This window comes from Eschscholzia californica, unplaced genomic scaffold, assembly GCF_041429995.1.
Source record: "Eschscholzia californica isolate CP2 unplaced genomic scaffold, dmEscCali1.0.p SCAF_3, whole genome shotgun sequence".
NCBI lineage: Eukaryota > Viridiplantae > Streptophyta > Magnoliopsida > Ranunculales > Papaveraceae > Eschscholzia > Eschscholzia californica.
This window is the reverse complement of record NW_028238420.1, coordinates 56,327,042-56,348,677: the sequence shown is the minus strand read 5'-3', so window position 1 is coordinate 56,348,677 and position 21,636 is coordinate 56,327,042. Positions and strand designations below refer to the sequence as shown.

Genomic DNA, 21,636 nt, shown 5'->3' with positions numbered 1-21,636 from the left:
ATACTGATCCGTATCGAATTTGTATGAGTAGCTATTATTATATTAACCACATACCAGGAACCAGATTTGAACTGGTGACACGAGGATTTTCAGTCCTCTGCTCTACCAGCTGTAAGATTAAGATCGAGTTTATCTTATAGTGGTCGAATCAGTATTAATGCATATATCGTTAACGTGATGAACAAAAGCTTGAGAAGCTAAAACATGAGCTTACTTGTTGAAATCTCTTCAAACATGAAGATGGACAATCTCCTAAGAGAATTTAGTCTTCCTTCATATCTAGAATGATATTTCCTGGTCCTCCATGGCAACGTTTCGGGCCGAACTTTTTAACTTTTTAACAACATCGTCAATGATAATCCAGCATTTCTTCAAGGCATTCTACCAGCTTCGATTAAAGAAGGGATGGTAGCGGAATGGTGAAAGAAATTAGTGACTGTTTTCACTTTGTCTATAACAGAGCCGTAACAAATAGTTTTTCTGGACGACACCATTTTCCCTAAAATTGTCAGTAAAAATACTCCCATTACCTAAGAAGTTACAAATTACTTGTCAAAAACAATTGACCAGGTCAAGTAGATTTGTGTTTGAGACTTGTCTCACAAATAGTTAGATACAGCAACAAGTGAGTGATTGGATAAAAAATAACAAGAAATAGTTCACCAACTAAACAAGTGATCAAAATGTTGTTCCGACTTTTAAAATTGTATTCTGAAACAAAATCCAATTCTTCTTATTTCTACCTCTTCCAATACAAACTCTCTCAACCTATATTTGTATAGTATATATAATATAATGTAATGTGATATATATACAGAAAAGAATAGCCCCAAATGTAGTCGGAAAACTTTAGTACCAGATACAGTTGGGTGGCAACCAGAATTGAGATGTCTAAATTTGAGTCCTTAATCGAGTTAAAAGAATCTGCATACTCTCAAGCTTTTGATTCAACTGTTTTATATCGGCTAGATGTTGCTGTTTCATGAAAAGTTCGGGATTATCTAACTCAGCTATGAGTTCCAAGCACTTCGATTGAGAATCTGAAACCGCCGACTCAAGTGAGGACACTGTAGATTCAAAGCTACGATTGGGACTCTCGGTAATAACATGTGGAGATGGTGTAAACCCGGTGCTACAGGTACTATTTCGTCTGCTGAGCTTTTCTGGTGTGAATATCTTTTCGAAACCATCACTTCCTGCAAAACAATATCTTATATTTCGACACTGTTCCTCTAACAAAAATTGTAGAAGTAAAACAGCAATTGAAGAGAGACGATGATACAAATCTGATGTTCGTAAGTTACTCGCGGCTTATTAGATTTATGAGGGGGTTAGATTTGCAGAATTACCTAGGTTTGAAAGCTGATCTATAGCAGCTTGGCCAATGGAACCATCCAGCTTTAGTAACCGCAAAATCCCAGCAGCAATTCGACCCATTGAATCTACTTCTGACGTGCATAGTCCAACAAGGTATTCCAGTTCTTCCTTGGTTGCCACAGCCTCAATCTAAGGAAGAAAAAAATGATCAAGCTCATTTAAATTGACATCCTAATCCAGTTCATTCTCTTCAGACTGAAGATTAGATCTCATACCGGCTGTTTAACTGAAAACTTTACATTGTCCACCATCCACGTGGGCATTTCGTTACTCTCATTGCTCTCAGGGCTCACCATGTGAACTTCGAAATTTACCCCACCACAATCCCCAGTGTCTTTGATTCCTCCTAGAGAGACGCCATCCTTAAGTTTGTCTTTCTTGGTTTGAGGTTTTATGGCTTGCAAGCCCTCCACGCCAACCTACAAAGCATTAACGGGGAAAATAAGTTGCAAGAGAAAGTGAGAGCGGCCCCGCGAGGAGATGTAAAAGGCTCAAAAAAGCCACCTAAACTTAGTAGCTCAAGGGAAAACAGTAAAGCTAACATCTAATTAGTTAGTTCTTTTTAGGGTTTATGGTTTAGAGAAGCTACACAGAAGTAACTCAAGAGAAGGAACCAAAGCAAAGCTCACCGTGACCAATTCAACGGGATATTTCTGTGACTGGTGTGGTATTCCTGTACCATTTCCGATATTTTTTGGACTACTCTTTGCCTTCACGAGCAAACTCTTAAACATAGTATGCCAGCATCTATCTTCTCGGCCAACATCCCCATCATGAAACCACCACCTTTCTGCCCTCTCCTGTGCACCTTCAAGAGCAAACAACCAATTCTTTAATTCGACTGACACATCAACATCATCAGGGATTCCCACATCCAGGTACCCTCCATTTTCCTTGTCTTCGAAGTGTCCACCTGAATACAAAAAAAAGAGTTAAAAATTAGATTTAAGGTGAAAAGCACAAAAGAGATGACAATTCATTGAATAGTTAAATAAAAAAACCGATTGGTTTCTTACTCTCTTCCTGATCATCTTCAAGAGGTGATGCCCTCAAAAGCTTTGATAGTGGACCAGTCGATAAGTACTTCAACCCTTTCGAAAGACGTTCACTAGGACCTCCATCTGGCCCAAGTATGCCAAACCGATGAAGAAGTGCTTCAGTATAATTCATTCCACCACCGAGACGAACACCTGCGACTTTGGCTGACATGGTTAAACTGTGGCATTCCATGTCTCGGGCATTGTATGGAATTACCTGCACCATTGTGACCTCCAAAAATGGAATCGGTACTGAAATGCCAGTTTGATTGCTCCTGCCTCTGTTATCAATCCAAAAGACAGTTCTCATGGGTGGGTATCCATTTCCATTCACCAATGAAGCTTCTTCACTATAAATTCCTACAGTTCCATTCTCGTGAACCAAGTCCCCATCTTCGTCTACACAGTCAACTTGAATATTTTCCCAACGTATATTGGATGATACTGCGACAGCACCACCTAGGGTTCTATGAGAAACTTTGATAAAGAGATCCGCTCCACTGAATAAAACTAAAGGCATACCCTCAATATTCACCGAAGAAGATTCAAGAAATCTAAGTTGCAGGCCATTCATGGCTAAAACAACAGCAGTATCACCAGGAAACTTTTCAATAACTTTTCCTCCCAGCGATTCTGTTATACTACTTTTCTCTTTGTTACTTCTCCCAATTTTGGATACCTTTTCGGCAACTCTACCGAAATAGCTATACAAGTCGAGAACAAAAAACAGCTGCTCAACTGAAGTGTTGGATAAGTATTGTTGGCAAGAAAGACCTATTCTAACAACACCTCCAGGAGGAGGAACAGTAACTAGAGGGCTACCATCTGCAGTTGCCATTGCTGCTTCAATACATACTTCAAGCAGCTCAACACATTTCCATAAACCCGAAGACAAATCACTAATGCCAGTTTCAAGCGACAAACTAAGTTGAGAAGCTTGAGCTTTCCATTTAAGTTGACTGGCATCAATAGGTTGATCCTCCCAGAGAGAGAAGCAAGCTGGATCTTTGTCCAGATTAAGAAGCTTCAGTTTAACGATGGGAGACTCTGAGTAGAGCAAATCTTTAACATGAAGCTTCGCGCCAGCAAAGGAGCTTCTGAAATCGTTGCTCCCAAATGAAGAACGAATATCCAGCTTTCCAGCATCAAGAGGAACAGTGAGCTCTATCTCTCTGAGACTAAATATAAGAGAGTTAACTGAGAATTCTGGTAAAACAGCACCAGGATTGACCACAATGCCATCAGCTAAGAAGGAAGCGATCCTCAAACAAGAGTCTTCTTGCAAATTAATCTATGAAAAAAAGAAGAGAGCAATAAGAGAAAGAAAGGGAAAATGATAGTGAAGTTGCTCATCAGCAATCGAAATTGATAATAAAGTTATTGTTCTGATATACCATAAGAGGTTGGCAATCAATGACTGTTTGTGAGGCAAATTGTGGAGGGGCTGGTGTAGGCTTGATCTGGAGAGAATGAAGGCATATTAGAGGAACACTCTCATTTAGTTGCCATCGCATAGTTCCTAGTGGATAGATTGGCGGGCAAAAATTTTGACCTACTCCAAGAAAGGGTGAAACTCGATCAACTCAAAATGAGATTATATAAGAAAAGTGAACACAGTACCAGAAGCATAATAAGTTATACATCATCACAAAAAATCTTAAAGAAGATGTTTAGTCTGATAAGTTATACCAAAGTCAGGAACATGCAGTAAATCTTGAGTAACAGCTTGCATCGACGGCTGTATCAAGGTGCACGGAGGATGTGAAAATGCGTCCCTACATTTCAAGATGCAGCTTATGAGTTGATGTTATATGAGAAGCATCATAGGAGTACATTCATTTTCTGCATATAAATACAGATAACAGGCTTAAAGATTTGCTTTCCCATAAGTTACAGGAAGGGCTAATGTTTGTAAAATCCAGGCAATTACAAGACATTAACTCTTTATGTCCAGATGATAGAACTAAACAGGATCATTTTGAAAATCATTTGGTTGAGCAGCATCCAGTAAAGGCTGTGCTGAGAAAAAGAGGAACCATTAGTCGAAAACAATGCCCTTTATGCAAGAGGGACAAAGAATCAGCTAATCATCTTTTAACTCCTTGCGAGGTAGCCTCCTCTGTGTGGTACTCGTTCCTCAATAGTGTGAAAGTGGCATGGGTTCTTCCAATGTCCAAAGAAGCTTACTTAGTGGCCTGGACAGAACTTAGAGGCAACAAAAACAAAGCAATTGTTGAAATTGATCCCCAAGGCAGTGGTCTGGGCTATCTGGAAGGCGAGAAATGATATCATTTTCAAAGGAAAGAGAGACAATCAGGATACAATCCTCTAAATGTCATCTTCCATTGGAGCAGGAAGTACCAATGGGCCAAGCTTAAAACTTTCTTTGATATGGTGGAAAACTGGGATACTTTCTTGTATATGATGTAATTTTTCCTTTCTTTTTTCCTTCCCCCTCGAGATTTTGAAATCTTCGTAAATTCTTTTCCCCAATCATTAATTCAAATTAATCAAAAATATAACAAGCACATTAACTAAGTTTTCAACCATAACTTTTGATGAGTTTTGGGAGTTGGGACAAATAGGCAGCAATTATAACCAAATGCCACTGAAGGATACCTCAAGAAAAGTCCAGCAACCATAATTTTGGACAAGTTTTTGGTATTTCCTCCTTCGGATACACTCACCTGCGAATAAGACAACACCAATGAAGTTGGAATTCATTCAAGTCTATAGAATGTAGATAAATAACATTGTACCATAAAATTCCTTGTAACATGGATACTCGTTTTTGTATTTTTCGATGTCGAGCCCACGGATGCTCTTGTTAGACACTTCAATTGTATAATGTGAGAGTTAGTATGTACACTGTGTCGTGTGTACTTGCACAAAATCATGTCAAGACCATAAAATATCACTCGACGACTCTATGTCAATCAATCAATGTCTTTCGTGTATAGTGTAAGTGTGTAACAACGGCTTTCCATAATCAAAATGAAAAAACTGCAAGCAAATTTAAAGGACCTCATAACTCAAAAAGTGCACATTCATTGTTCGGTCATCTCCCCATCTATGGCCTATTCCCACTCACCCGACACCTCATACCAGTGTCGAATACCTATAACCATGATGCCTCCATGTTAATAGAATAGATGTTCAATCATCAATAAACTCAAGAAGAAAAATAGGTCTTGGAAGCATACTCGAGAAAAGAATAGTGACTGCATCAAAAGCTCAAGCTGAAAATCTGTTAATAAAAGTGATATCAGTGACAATAAAAGTAAAACAAAATTCAAATAAAGCAGTAGAGTTATGCCGCATGAGAAGTCTCTCAGTCTCAGCTGTAATAACTTTTACTGAAAGGTACTAGGAATAGCAAAAAATACTAACCAGCATCCTTAATGCAAAGAAATATATGGTCTACAACAATGGAAACAAGAGAACGTCCAGCTGCTTCCGTACTCCGCTGCCAAGTGTTCCATCCAAATGTGAGACATAAATCGGGATTCTGTTTACCTCTCTAAAGGCATGATATTTTTTCCCTTCGACAAAATCTTTTCAAAAATAAACATAAGAAAGAAAACCTGTTGAGCATTAGGGTTCACATCCCTATTAATGCACATGTATAATCCAGTCATGAAACGGAGAACAGCACGCAAACCTGCACAAATTGTGACCTCTTTTACTAAATGTGCAATATCTGAGCGAGACAAAAGTAAACAACAGAAGACAAGAAGCAAAGAACTCATAGATACAATCATATAAGAAGCAAACTGAAAACATCCTACTTACCAGGTTCACTTAAAGCTGGACAAACGGCTTCTGGGACATGTAATTGAACCTCAAGGCCAAGTGGGCTGTTTAGTTCTGTCCTCTGCACTGTGACCTGATCATGATTACAAAATAAGGAAAGATTAAAAGTGTATATAACCGGAAATTACAAGAACATTCTCCGATAAGCAAACAAATTAAGTACTCAGATTATTTTAAAACGTCAAGGTTCGCATTACATAAGCCTGTCCTGATATTCCCTCCAGTAACCTTTCACCTCCAAAGAACACTCGCTTTGCACCGTCATCATCCCGCTTACTACCTCCATTGCTAGAGCATGTCAAATTGTCGTCAGTGAACATATCAGGATGAGGTAGCAGGTCAATTGAAAGTGATCCCCATTCCAATTTCTGGAATCAGATGAAATTAATATCATCAAATAATAAATCCACAAAAACAGTAAAAAAATCTAAAGGCACACTTAGTTCACAAATAACACGAAAAGTTATTTGTTTTTGTAGCTTTAACGTCATGTAAGGTAGATGAAACTAGGAGTTAGGAAGTAAATTCAAGGGAAATAATTACTTTGAAAACGTAAATGCACTTCTTATTATTGGAGAAGTCTCTGGCTTCCTTAAGATTCACAACCTGTCAAAAAAATAGGCTAACAAAGTGATGTCCCTGTGCATGATAATGACATCAAACGAGAAACTATAACCTGGAAGCTATTCAAGTACCTCCCAATTTTCATTTGTTGTGTACAGCAAAAGGTTGCGAATAGTGATAGAAGCTAAAGGTGACGCCCTGGTTATTAACAAGGATGAATATTAAGAACACAGGAAATGGTTATCCACAGAAGAGCGCTGCAATTACAAACTTCAAATGTCTAACCATTTATTTACTGAAACTGAAAATTTACCATGTAGCACCTCCTTGGTTTTGAGCTCCAGCACGGGTTTCAATAAGAAGATTGACAGTGCCCACTTCCAATGTCATGCCATCTGCAATCTGAGAACATACAGAATCTCATGATTTTACATAAAAACCAATGATAAGACATTCTAAAATTTCAATGTTCGTGATGTCAAGACTCAAGAATCAAGTACATCCCTAGCTCAACAAAGCAGTAATTACTGTGGTCAAAAAGAAAAATTAATTGTAACTACTATTATTTCCATCTTTTCAACTTAAAATCAATATACGATACTCATATTCAAATTGCAAGGCGAGATTGGAATTATCTTTAATGCCAATTACTAGGAAACATCGTCTCCGTGAAAATACGAAGATTAAATGGATCTTCCACTATAAATCATCAAGCGCATTATCTTTCAATCCTATTATTTATACCAGCCTACCCGATACCATATCATTTACAGTTTATCTAGATTAAATTAATAACGGTAACGAAAAATAGTACTAACACTAAGAAGAGTGACATTACCCACTTCTCTCACAATCAATATCGAAACCACATAAACCGTGAACTTTAAAACACCAGAGGCAAGGAATTTCGCTTCCACGCTGGCAAGCAGTTATACTTATAATAAATCTTGTAGAAAAGACCCATATGAAGTAGAATCTGACCTTATCCGCAAATCCATAACCGCTGCCCTTCCCAGGGGTACTAGACTGTGCACTGTTAACAATAGCATCAGAAGCAATAAGAATGTCTTCAAGTTTTCTCTTTAACTAATCTGAATTACAGTCTAAACCCTAACTAAATGAAAATTGCATTACCTAGTTGAGCTTCGAGAAGTATCGGAGTTAGAATTCTCCTCCAGAACTAAATCTAGCCTATCAATTTGAACAACAATTGGTTCAACTTGAACATTACTAACCGATGGAAGCTACAATAAAACACATCAGAAACACATCAGAAACACAGCAGAAACACATCAAAAACCAAAATTGAGTCCAAAATTAATTAAATCAGTATAAAACAACTACCGATCTACCTTTATTTCCAGTTTCCCAACCTTCGCCGTTGTAACATTGAGTGCCGGCGGTAATCCAACACTAGCATGTAAAGCTTCACCATTTATATCTATCACAATTCCCAATTCCACACAACAAATCAAAACATTCCTTCAATTAACCTAATTTAGTTCCCGTAATCAAACAAAAATGAAACATTTTTCCATCCAAACTCACCTAAATTGGAGAGCTGAACGGTACGACCTTGTAACTTAAACTGATCTCTGGTGAAAGACTTTAACCAGTACTTTAGCGTATACTCTAATGCCCTAGCGAGTATCGACTCCATCTTCTTCTTCCTTCTAAAACCCTTGTGAAACTTAAAAGAAAAAAAGTTACTCACCAAATTCGTTTTAACTCCAGATGAAAACTAGAAACATTCTTTCTCTCTCTAGATCTAAAAACAATGAAGCATTTCTCAACTTTGAGGAAGAGAAACTTTTGAAAATCTAGAGAGAGAAAGTGAGAATCAGAAAACCAGATAATGGCATCGTCGGCGTTTATTTTATTTCTTAGGAAAGTAATAAAAAAGCATCCTCCTAGGACTAAACTGTGGGGAAGGAAGAATTGGGTGCGATCGCACTAATGTGAGCCGAGTGTGAAGATATGGCACGTGCGAGACAAACGTGTATTGGATCTCGGGTGTGTGTCAGAATCCGGCCAGAAATAACTTGTCGGTACTCTTGTGCTTTGGGAACTTCAACAAAAGTTGGATAGCCTGGCAGTTACCTGTAAAATAACGGAATACTTAAGATAGACAGATATAAAAGTTAGAGTTTGAGTGGGCGATTATCAAACTTATCACATCTTTGATGTATCAATGCAAATGTAACGACTTACGTAGATCATAGTCGACTTCCAAAAAAAAAAAAAAAGATAGACCAATATGCTATTTAGTGGACCATATTACCCTTGCTTTATTACTACTACAAATAGTAGAGGCCGCCACACTAGCGAGGCCCGACGTGTCTAACATACCACGGCATCGGCAAACACGACTTTGATCAAGTTCGCTTTTTATGTAAAAATATATGTAACGTGGCGTGTTTCTGTTTTAAGCATAACACGCTAGTTGTTTTCTCTGTTTCTTTTTTTTGTTGAAAGAGTTGTTTTCTCTGTTGAGAAGTGGTTGGTGTCTTTTCTCAACTACTAGTAATGACCGAGTAGAGTCTATTCAGGTTTACTTAACGTTATTGTCAAGTGCAACTCTTAAGTGTTAATTAGTTCATTTTTATTCAGTATTAATCGTTTCTCACGAGTCTTCTGTGGCCCATGGCAGGCCAGAAACGACACGTTTTGTGGTGGGTCATGTTGTCAAATCTAACGGGTTGGTGTTAAAGAGAACCCACAACCTCAGACCCACCTGTCCCGCCAAATGCGTGGCGAATGAACACGACATGCCACGAGTATTGACCCGCCACCTTAGTGGTTTGTACCTGTTCGTTTTCGGATCCACCTTGCTCGTTACCCACCATTAACTATGAAACGTTATGAGGTACTTTAATATTTTAGTAATACGGTCGCTTATGAAAACATAAAAGTTATTTTTGCTATAGTGAAGACCGCGTTTTTAAATGCTTCAATTAGAGTGTTAACCCCTTATAAATGACACCACAATATGTCTCTTACCAATACTGATCATGTCGAGGTGTGGTTTTCTCGATTATCTTGTTTATGATCGAGATCCACAACCAGGTGATGAATTATCCTAAAAACTTAATGAAATTCTCTGTGAAATAAAAACACATGAATGCTCAAGTCAGTGAGTTGTTTTTTGCAGTTTAAAGAAGGAATTCAAAGTGTAAGTTTACAACACGGTCCATCGTTTATGCCAAACCTTGGTATGCTTGCATAGGTTGGATGAGATGCGACAATGTACGACTAAGATGATGCGGTGGTAAGGAACCAGCCTCGATGATAGCCAAGTGTTGATGGTCATGATAGTATCTGATGGGTGTGTTTCTTCTGACACTAATAAATTATTTGACACAAAACAACTTGCGTATGAAAAGTAGTTCGTTGACTCTACCTGGCATCCCACGTCATTGGTGTTTTGTTTAGTTTGATCTGAGATCGGGATGACAGAGCTCCTTTCGGTTACTCTCTTTGCTCCGGGGCTTTGCTAGACCGGGCTCAGGTTAGGCAAATTTCGTTTTGGATCCAGTTTCTCACTTGCCTCGAGGCAATGTGGGGCTCAAGATGTCGACTTGATTTTTACAGACCTCCCTTACAGTTTTGAGACCAAAGTAGATTATTACTTATTAAAGCTAGCTCGGTTTCTCCTCTTGTCTTGTCTATAGGTCAGAGCAGGTTCAAGGCACCTAAGAGACTCATGGCGACCCCCAATGTAAAGGTTCAAACGACATGGTTCTCTCGGATCCACCTCCCTTAATGAGGATCGTCCTTCTTTTGTTTTGGTCAATCTCTTAACTTATTGACTTGGTCAACGTTGACCAAATTTGCCTCACCAATGAGTGTCTCATTAAAAGTGGTTTTTAGCAAGAATTCTAAAAATTCCTTGTAGCACTATAAATTTTAGAGTTTCAGTGTCTCATTAGAGATGCTCTAAGGACTAGTCAAGTAATGGAATTCAACTCATTATGGTGTCCTCCACCCAAGATGTTCAATGTGTATCTATATAACAAGAGAATACCTTCTTTACCAGTTGAATAATTCATTTTTCACATCTATCTATTATATAAAACAGAATGTTTTTTGCTGACTGGGACTAGCCAAAAGACAAATCCAGTCGTCCATTGCAATTTTGATAACATCTTCATCCTATGATCTATTACCCACTCTAAAAGATATAAGTTTATTTACCCACTAAATGCAAGAAAGTAAACAAGACTCTGAATCTAGACCGTCTAAAACTCCCGGTTAGGGCTGGTTCAACGTTCAGATTAGAATAACTCTCTTTCTCCATGAACTCTCTCTGAAACACTCAATTAGTTATCTCTGAAACGCCCAAACCTCTTAATGAGATTTCGTTCTCATTCGCTCTCTCTTCATGAACTCTCTCTGAAATGCCCCATTAACTGTATCTGAAACGCCCAAACCCCTTAATGAGATTTCATTCTCTCTCTCTAACTTCCTTTCCGTTACCAAATCGATCCATTTTCTGAAAGGCAGAAACTGTGCTTAGGGATATTTCCTCACCAAAGTAAGTTCTTGTATTACTTACTTTTCTTTTGTATTACCTACTCTTTTTTTGTATTACCTATTGATATTGATATAGATTACTGAATTAGTTTTCCCTGATTCTCTAATTTTTTTATTTTGTTTTTCTGGATTTGTATCTTGCAGTAAATTAGGTATTCCTCTTATTATTTTGCTATTGAAAGATTGTTATCTCCACGATTGAATTGCTTCAGTACAACAGATGTTAAATAATACAGCTTTTTGAATTTCTTCATCTTCACATACTATCTCTCAAGCTAAACCGGAAAATGTTGTTCATTTTCCTCTTCACAGTTATATGGCTTCAGATTTTCCCTAATAATCTAAAAATCTATATTAGTGATCTTTTGCAATTAGTTTACTGGTTCAGTTTGATTTTGGTTTTAAATGGTTTTTAAAGTTAATGACATAGTTTTTGTTGTTACAGGCTGTGGAATAGGGAGATCATAGGCCCTGGGAAGTTTACAAGGTATAAGCTTATATCATTTATTCTCTTTATCTTTGTTACGTTTTAAGTGTTTTACCGAGATATAATACTCTACGTATTTGTTAGTGTAGTCGAGATTGAAGAAATACTTGATTAGTTGACTGGTTCCCGTCCCTCTTGAGTCTCAAGAAGGATAGGTCTCAAGAAATACTTAATCCTCATATTTAATATATATGGTAACTTTCCCTCCTAATCTATTATACAAAACAAAGTAAAGAAGACGATAAATCGGGGTCGTGAGAGAAGAGAAGTTGAATCTTCACCAAAATCTTCCTTAATTCCTTCAACAAAATCTTCCACCATCAATTTCTATCTTCAACCTCAATCACTGGCCAGTGGAGTAACGAAATGGTCGGACTCCCCATAAAGATCCTAAGCTAAATCAAATTATTTAATCAGGTACAGTGGGTTCAGATTTGATTCAAGTGTATTTCAATCGTTTCAATCTCTATAATTTGTAGTCTGTCTTAATTTTATTTATTAAATTAACCCATTTTTGGAATCATTAATGGTTGTTCTCATCCAATCTCTTAAACTGCTAGCTTCTCATAATTTTACTAAGTTAACCAATTGAATCTCTTGAACTGCTAGCTTCTTAGAATATCTTCTTGACAACTTTGAAGCCTAAAAAATCAATTCTTCTTGACAACTTTGACGGGTACTACCTCTCTTCTCTGTTTTCTTTTTCTTTTGCATTTGATTTTGAGTTTATTTGTGATATCATAAGCATATAATTTTCACTTCATCTCGGTTTTTAATGAAGTTTAGGATTTCAGATTTTAGCTATTATGTTCAATCACTCGGTTTAGCCTCCCCTTTCGCTGGATTTAGAATTTTTTTGGTGAAAATTTAGCATTGAGGATTCTTTTAGTTAGATCTTTTTAGATGAATATCCTATGTTTGAGTACTGTTTGACTTGGATGTTCTTTCTGTCGATTTCTTGATCTACATACGAAGCTAAACTCTTGCTTGACCAAATTTCAATAACTCAGAAATAGAAAATTCTGATCAAAATCTGAAATAGAACATTTGGTGAGTATTTGTTAGAACATATTTGAGTCCCCAATGCAATGAAACTGGTTTGGACAGTCTTTTAGCTATGGTAATAAGAGAGTTGATTATGGAGAATCCATTACCACAAGTGCATGATTTTATAGTACCAAGCTCTCTTCAATCTTGAGGTTTTCCTATTTAAATAATCATGAGATAATTCCTGCAATTTGAATTATAAGCCATTCAATTTGAAAATATTTTTTCATATTTAACTTATGATCATATTATCGATTATGAAATTTTCATTGTTGTAAACAGACGGGTGAGGAGGCTATGCCACCAATAGAGTCAACATTTTCATTACAAGTGAACTCAAAATTGGAGTGATGAGTTTCTCCATTATAAAACATGTTTTTGATTCAATTATGGTTCAATTACCCTCGATATTCCATGTCTTTCCATCACAGTTTTTATCCTAAAACCATAACTCCTTAAATTGGTCATTTTTTATGTGTTGTTTACATTTATGTTCTATGTATTATAGGATTTGCAGAATGGTTGAATTTTTGATTCATTGATCTAATTTAACTTTATGAAATGATCTTCAAATTTGATATTATTTTCCTTTATTCAGTTTACCAATTGGTTATCTTGCTTGCAGAGTGTTCCTCCATGTTTCTTTCTTGATGTTAATGTCTATTTGTTGGGTTTGTTAATTTGATTAGATTAGTTTCTGTTTAATGCTAAGTTTCATTTATGCTATAGAAGAGTGTCGGCCTTTGTCATCACCCGTTAATGTAATCTCTCACCATCAACTGAATTTCAGGTTGATACTAATATCGACACGTCAAGGCCTGACACATAATGATCTCCTCCTCACAAATTTCTTATGATGCAGATTTTGGGCGTCCACAAACATCACCAAACACTTTGAGAGCGGAGACGATAAGATCGATGAAGTGACCATAATTGGAGATTTTGGTTCCGTCAAAAAACTACAAATAGTGGAAGTTTGATTAATCAGCTTTTCCAAATGATATGCATTTCACAAATGGAGCAAATTCTAGTCGGGCTTTATAGTAGCAGGTCTGTTTTTTTTTCTTTTTCATTCTCCAAACCGAGAAAGTCTAGGGTTCCTTCCCTCTTATCTTCTTCCCTCTTCTCCAAACACCAATCAACCATCATTGAAGCACTTTTTCAAGCTATCTTCTTCTCCAAACTTGATTCCAAGTAAGTTTCTCTCTTTATCTTCTCCATTTTTTCTTTTTACAACTCTTTCTCTCTCTAGAAATCATTAATTGAGTTTTTTTTTCTATATAAACTGATTTTAATGTTAAGTTTGAGTTGTTATACTTCATTAATGTTTATAACAATTAGGTTTGGCTTGTTATGGTTAATTTATAGTGATTTATACTCATAATATGGATTGATTTTAGGGTTTAGGGTTTGATTTTTAGTGTTTTATAATTATAATGGGGTTATTTTAGGGTTTAAGGTTGATATTTTAGGGTTTAGGGTATGATTTGTACTGTTTTATACTCATAATGAGGTTATTTTAGGGTGTAAGGTTGATATTATACTCATAATTAACTTATTTTGTGGTTTATGATATGATTTTTGGTGATATTGTACTCTTAATGGATTAATTTTGTTCCTTTTTTGGTTAATTTGAAACAGTAAAGTCCTTAAGCGATGAATTCTGCGAGTACTGGATCTGCTGGTGCTAGTAGTGTTGCTCCGGTGAAAAGAAATTCCACAGGCATAGCATGGGAATGGGGAGAATGTAGGAATGTTAATGACAAAAATTTGGTATGGTGTAAGTTATGTGAGAAGAAGTTGTCAGGGGGAATCTGTAGACTTAAGGAGAACCTTGGGTTGATCAAATTCATCATCCACTGCATGGAGCTGCGTATTATCTGAATCCGACAATTTATTATGGTCAAGGTTGGGAAAAAGTTGAGACCAATCAAGTCATGAACAGTGTATATCTTGCCAGTCATAAATTAATAGATGCTGATAAGCTTGAGGAAATGCAAATTGAAATGCTCCATTATAGAGATGGAAGTGGCCTATCAAACCCACTAGCACTGAAGTTAGTCGACAAGATGGAACCATGTAAGTTTTCTTCTTTACACTAGCACTGAAGTTAGTCGACAGGTTGAAAAGTGCTGACTGGGACAAACATTGGAGATAAATCCGTCCGTCCGTCCCATATCAACACCGATATCAACCGTTAGATAACTTCCATTATAATGAACGTTATTGTTAGTATTAATATCACTTTTCAAATAAACCGTTGGATCAACCATTATAACAACCGTTGGATTAGCCGTTCAGCGTAATTGTTAGTATTAATATCACGTTTTAAATCAACCGTTAAAACAACCGTTGGATCATATCAGGGCGCCTTGAGTGGAATTTGACGATGCCCAGAGCAATATTTCAGGGCGCCCAAAGTACTATGTAGCTAATTTGTTCATTTCCTCCAAATCCCTCACGCACATATCTCACAAATTCCATCTCCTTCGTCTGTTCATCTCCCCCGATCCTTCTCCTCTCAATCTATAACGTATATCTCCTTCAATTACAGTAATCCCTTAATTCAATCATCCGATCGTTACAAATTTAGTAATCCCTTAATTCAATCATCCGATCGTTACAAATTTAGTAATCCCTTAATTCAATCATCCGATCGTTACAAAATTATATTTAGGAATTATTCATCCCTTGATTCAATCACCCAAGTCCCTATAAATAACTCACTCATCATCTAATTGGTATAATCTAATTCAGAGCTGCTTTGTTAAGGTGAGTTCCTCACTTCCTCTTTGTTCTTTTTCTTAAGGTTTTCCTATTATATAGATTCTAGAGTTTGTTTTTAACAACTGTATATAGATTCTAGAGTTTGTTTTTCCTGTATAAAGAGGAGGGAGAGTGATCTAATTAGTTCCTCACTATAGTAGTGGCAATATGTATAGTGCAAGAGACATAGATAGGTTTGATAGTTTTTTCTTTGGTAGTTTTTTCTATTATATAGATTGTTAGGTTTGAAGAATACACCACTTGCTTTCTTATGGTATTGTTTAAACAGGTTTGATATGTTTTTTTAGTTAACTTATACTGTTGATGTTTTTTATATATGTTTGGAGAAGAAGAACCTCATGCTATCTTAAGGTGAGTTCCTCAATTCCTCTCTGTCCTTTTTTTATTAAGATTGAAAGGTTTCTCTATTATATAGATTGCTTTATGTTGTTTTTTCCTTCTTTATGAATGATTTATGATTTATTTGTGAATAATTTTTCATTTCTTACATATATTTTCATTTACAACCCATATATTTCCATCTGTCTGTTGATGATAAAATGTTTATGACAACCATAAGTAACCCACTCAAGAAAATCAGAATAGTTATCATGGTGTTTGACAAAATGCCTCAACTAGAATGTGAAAAATAGGTACTCCTTAAGATGTTTGAAGAAGAAAATAATAATCGAAATGTTTTTGAAATTATAAGAGGAGAATCCACAACAAGTCCTAAACATCTTCATAGTTGCGCTCAAACTGAATAACATAGATTGTTAGGTCTGAAAATCATGTGCAAGAGAGTTCCTGACTTCCTCTCTATCCTGTTTTTATTAGTAGTTGTAATATGTATGTATCATATAGATGTGTATATACAAGAGACAAAGATAGATGTGTATATACAAGAGACAAAGATAGATGTGTATACATATGTCAATTCCTCACTATCTATAGATGTGTATACAAGAGACAGATGGATGTGTGAATATGATTACCATTAATGAAAATCATGCTATAGACTAATTCCTCACTATATCATTTCAATTACAAGAGACACGGATAGATATATTTAAAACTAATTATATTATTGTTCTTCTTCTCTATCCTGTTTTTATTAGTAGTTGTAATATGTATGTATCATATAGATGTGTATATACAAGAGTCAAAGATAGATGTGTATACATATGTTAATTCCTCACTATCTATAGATGTGTATACAAGAGACAGATGGATGTGTGAATATGATTACCATTAATGAAAATCATGTTATAGGTTAATTCCTCACTATATCATTTCAATTACAAGAGACACGGATAGATGTGTGTATATATATATATATATTAAAGATAATCATGTGCAAAGAAGAAGAAGACTAATCTAATTAGTTTTAAATATATATAGCCTATAGGTTAGTTCCTCACCTGGATAGTCATTTTAGTATTTTTTTCTCCCTGTTAGGTATTCGGTTATCCGGGTAGTTGTAAATACCCAGATATTCGTGTTTGACAATCAGTAACATACTTTGGTTTAGATCGTAGCAGTCACTTTAGTTTTTACGAGATTTTGTAAGTATATTGTGTTTGAACAAAAAATGGAAAGTGCCAAAGGTCTGTCTATATAATGTAACAATGTTAATTTAGATTGTAATTCATTTTATATAATATAAACAAGTTTGATATGTTTTTTTAAGTTTACTTGTACTTATACTGTTGATGTGTTTTTATAGGTTTGATATATTTTTTTTAGTTTACTTATAGTGTTCATGTGTTTTTATAGGTTTGGAGAAGAAGACCTTGCTATCTTAAGGTGAGAACCTCACTTCCTCTCTGATTATTAGGATTGTACTAATCTTAATTGAGTTGTAACTATGGGGAATGTTGTATTTAAAGAATTTACCAATTCTTTACACATACCTTGTGGAGTTTAACCAACATTCTGTTGAACAACGTTAGGAATGGTATTTTGCTGATGCTTTTTAAAATTCTATATATCCATATTGGAAGTGCCATCGATATGGAAATATCCATGCAAGTGTCCACACCACGCGGCTCTATTATATAGATTGTTAGGTTTGAAAATCATGTGCAAAGAGGAGGAAGAATGATCTAATTAGTTGTAAATATATATAGTATATCAATTCGATTACAAGAGAGTTCCTGACTTCCTCTATGTCCTGTTTTTATTAGTAGTTGTAATATGTATGTATCATATAGATGTGTATATACAAGAGACAAAGATAGATGTGTATACATATGTTAATTCCTCACTATCTATAGATGTGTATACAAGAGACAGATGGATGTGTGAATATGATTACCATTAATGAAAATCATGCTATAGACTAATTCCTCACTATATCATTTCAATTACAAGAGACACGGATAGATGCTTTTTAAAACTAATTAGATTATTGTTCTTCTTCTCTGTCCTGTTTTTATTAATAGTTGTAATATGTATGTATCATATAGATGTGTATATACAAGAGACAAAGATAGATGTGTATACATATGTTAATTCCTCACTATAGATGTGTATACCAGAGACAGATGGATGTGTGAATATGATTACCATTAATGAAAATCATGCTATAGGTTAATTCCTCACTATATCATTTCAATTACAAGAGACACGGATAGATGTGTGTGTATATATATTAAAGATAATCATGTGCAAAGAAGAAGAAGACTAATCTAATTAGTTTTAAATATATATAGTCTATAGGTTAGTTCCCCACATGGATAGTCATTTTAGTATTTTTTTTGTCCCTGTTAGGTACTCGGTTATCCGGGTAGTTGTGAATACCCAGATATTCGTGTTTGACAATCAGTAACATACTTTGGTTTGGACCGTAGCAGTCACTTTAGCTTTTACGAGAGTTTGTAAGTATATTGTGTTTGAACAAAAAATGGAAAGTGCCAAAGGTCTGTCTATATAATGTAACAATGTTAATTTAGATTGTAGTTCATTTTATATAATATAAACAGGTTTGATATGTTTTTTTAAGTTTACTTGTACTTATACTGTTGATGTGTTTTTATAGGTTTGATATGTTTTTTTTAGTTTACTTATAGTGTTCATGTGTTTTTATAGGTTTGGAGAAGAAGACCTTGCTATTTTAAGGTGAGAACCTCACTTCCTCTCTGATTATTAGGATTGTACTAATCTTAATTGAGTTGTAAATATGGGGAATGTTGTATTTAAAGAATTTACCAATGCTTTACACATACCTCGTGGAGTTTAACCAACATTATGTTGAACAACGTTAGGAATGGTATTTTGCTGATGCTTTTTGAAATTCTATATATCCATATTGGAAGTGTCATCGATATGGAAATATCCATGCAAGTGTCCACACCACGCGGCTCTAACTGTTTAACTTACCTCTCTGCTCCCCCTTGGTTGCCGTTATGCATGCTGACAGTAGTTTGCTGTGAAGCACACTATGTTATTGGGTTTTCGGGACGTAGATCCTCAAGATATTGGTATCCATGAATGTTAAGGGTTGTTATTGTCATTATGCTTATCTTAGGGGAACTCTGATTATTAGATTGTAGTTCATTTTATATAATATAAACAGGTTTGATATGTTTTTTTAAGTTTACTCGTACTTATACTGATGATGTGTTTTTATAGGTTTGAAAGAATCATGAAAGACTACTAGGGGAAGGAACATAAACCTGCAAAAGGTGGAAAACGTGGAGTTCCCGGAACAAGGTCCTTTTTTCTCCATATTTTGTTCCTGAAAAGCTATAATAATCGTGCTACATAATATTCAGAATTTCAATTTTTCAAACAACTTTTCTCATTGGTTTACAACAATCAACTACTTGAATAGAATTGAGAATGAGTTGAAATTTTGGTTACTTGGTTTTGGGCCACATTGCCAAATTACGTATTGTGATCAAATGTTAGATGGCAGATTAATTTGTTGCTTATACCAGTCTATCTATTTTTGTTCATTCTGTTTATAAACACGAGAAGAGGTGGTTGTCAGTAGCTACAATCTGGAATACTAGATGGCTCGTTCTCTTATACTTCTACAGTACGATTATAACATATTCTTCTCTGCAATATCTCAAGAAACAACAAGACGAGGAAATTACAGATTGACTAACAAGTTAAAGGATGCTAGAATAGTGAATTTTTTTCTTAATCTCATTAGGTTCCTTCAATCACATATATCCTTTCTTTTCTTTTCTTTTCTTTTCTTTTGTTGTTACTTCCTCGAAGTTCATAGAATTACAACTCGGTTAGAATTTATTGAAGTTCTCCAGTTATATCTTCTCCTACATTTATTTTTCAATAAAAAGACCATTATTTTAGTCATGTACAGTCGATAAACTTGAGAAGAAATAATGTAAGTTTTGTTAAGCTTTTACATGGTTTAATATTTGTGAGTGGCTTCTAAGCCACCTCTTGTAATTTGGACATGTGAATATCAAACATATATTCTTGGCAAAAGATTTCACATAATTGACGTTTAGTCAGTTAATGTGTTTACTTGGTAAATCACTAAGGTGATATTTGTTTCTAAAATTGATGAATGTGACTCGGAATGGCTTGCATTTGAAATGAAAAAAAAAACAGGCACTCAACCATCAAGTTATACTAAATCTGATTTTGAGTCGATGCAAAATCAGTTTTAAGACGATTCAATAAAAAACGAACGCTACCTACACTGCTGATTCGGCATACTTCAAATCATATTGGAGAGTATGTTCGGTGCCTCAGTACTTGGTAACTACATAACGCGTTCAACAAATTGTCGTGCCGGAGACACGGGTTATACCTAGTATAATATAAAATAGGATAATTAAGGTCAACACTATATGGAAAGAATAATTTTTGAAAAATTGGTCAATGCAGTTAGATCAATATTTTTGTTGTTTTTTTTTTGAGTAATTTTTTTTGTTGGTGTTACTGCTAAACAAGAATCATACCCATAGGCAAACATCCACGTAAATATAAGGGAAATTCAGATATAGGTTCCATCCAGATAATTAGATGTTCATATAAGACAAGTGTAGGGCCTTGCTTAATGTGTCGGACTGGTCCAATCCGACCCTTCAAGTTCTCTCCGTACCTCTTTTCAAGTTCGGGGAATCCAATCTCTCAATCTCTCCTAAGGAAATCAGCAAAACCTAGAGACCTTAAGCTTGAAAATTAAACCAAACCTAATTCATTAATCGATCTTCAAGCTCGAAATGGTTTAATCTTCAAACTTGAGATCTGGTTTTTGAGAATTCTGGTTTTGATTTGCTTAAGGTCTGGTTTTTGAAAAAATAGAGTTTTCATTTTCTTCATAATGTTTAATGATAATATTTACTGATAAACTAATGGGTTTTTTATTAATTCAATCTTTGATTGATTTTTAGATTAAAATTGATAGAAAAAGTAGAGAAAGAAAGAACACAAAGAAAAGGGGGGTGTGCGGGACGCCCTATAGCAGACGCCTAGAGACGGGAAGCCCCTATAGTAGTTTTGGGAGTGGCCTATAAACACCTCCCGAAATATTGTAAGAATATACTCCACCAAATTACCAAAAGAAAAAGGTCGCTACTTCGGAAATAAACTAAAATCTCCGGGGCATTTGGTAAAAAAGATTTAACCTAGGGGGAATCTTTACCTTGAGTCCAAAAATTGAATTTTTTGTTTTTTTTGACCCACCAATCTTCATCTCGTGATTTTCTCTATCTTCTGTCTCTCTATCTCTCTCTTTCTTATGCTCGTCTATCTCTCTCTTTATCTATTCTGCAAGTTTGTTATTGTAGCAGGAAGAATCCACTGGCTTTCATTGTTATAACTAAACATTTTCACAAACTCCATTTCTAAAATAGGAGCCAATTAAAATTCATTCCACCTCACCTTTCTTTGCCTATCTACCAAGATTGATCTTCCTGCCGTAGCATCTTCCAAAAGTAATACTATTACACAGTCAACAAGCATAAACCTTTAACATCCATTCTGTAGGTGCATCAATGGGTTTTAAGTATTAACTGTGTGGGAGCGGAT

General features: G+C 35.5%; 1 protein-coding gene and 1 long non-coding RNA gene across 2 annotated transcripts; one reads left to right on the top strand and one right to left on the bottom strand.

Moving 5' to 3' along the window:
• Window positions 1-675: 675 nt before the first annotated feature.
• On the bottom strand, window positions 676-8,882 carry LOC147552165 (amino-terminal region of chorein). The gene is made up of 20 exons (XM_086672397.1): window positions 8,340-8,882; window positions 8,144-8,232; window positions 7,926-8,035; window positions 7,773-7,824; window positions 7,105-7,193; window positions 6,923-6,989; window positions 6,771-6,833; window positions 6,425-6,595; window positions 6,207-6,300; window positions 5,999-6,075; window positions 5,805-5,880; window positions 5,618-5,661; window positions 5,034-5,101; window positions 4,104-4,189; window positions 3,809-3,966; window positions 2,394-3,705; window positions 2,007-2,290; window positions 1,593-1,796; window positions 1,350-1,506; window positions 676-1,196 (listed from the first exon to the last, which is right to left on the bottom strand). Exons 1-20 carry the CDS (start codon window positions 8,449-8,451, stop codon window positions 892-894), a joined length of 3,618 nt encoding a protein of 1,205 aa, XP_086528523.1. The 5' UTR covers window positions 8,452-8,882; the 3' UTR covers window positions 676-891.
• Window positions 8,883-11,120: 2,238 nt separating this feature from the next.
• LOC147552164 (uncharacterized) lies at window positions 11,121-19,902 on the top strand. Its single transcript, XR_015238909.1, has 9 exons — window positions 11,121-11,325; window positions 11,770-11,811; window positions 11,901-12,228; window positions 12,429-12,487; window positions 13,721-14,052; window positions 14,500-15,630; window positions 17,401-17,430; window positions 18,715-18,744; window positions 19,258-19,902. It is a non-coding gene; the product is annotated as an uncharacterized LOC147552164 (long non-coding RNA).
• Window positions 19,903-21,636: the final 1,734 nt, after the last annotated feature.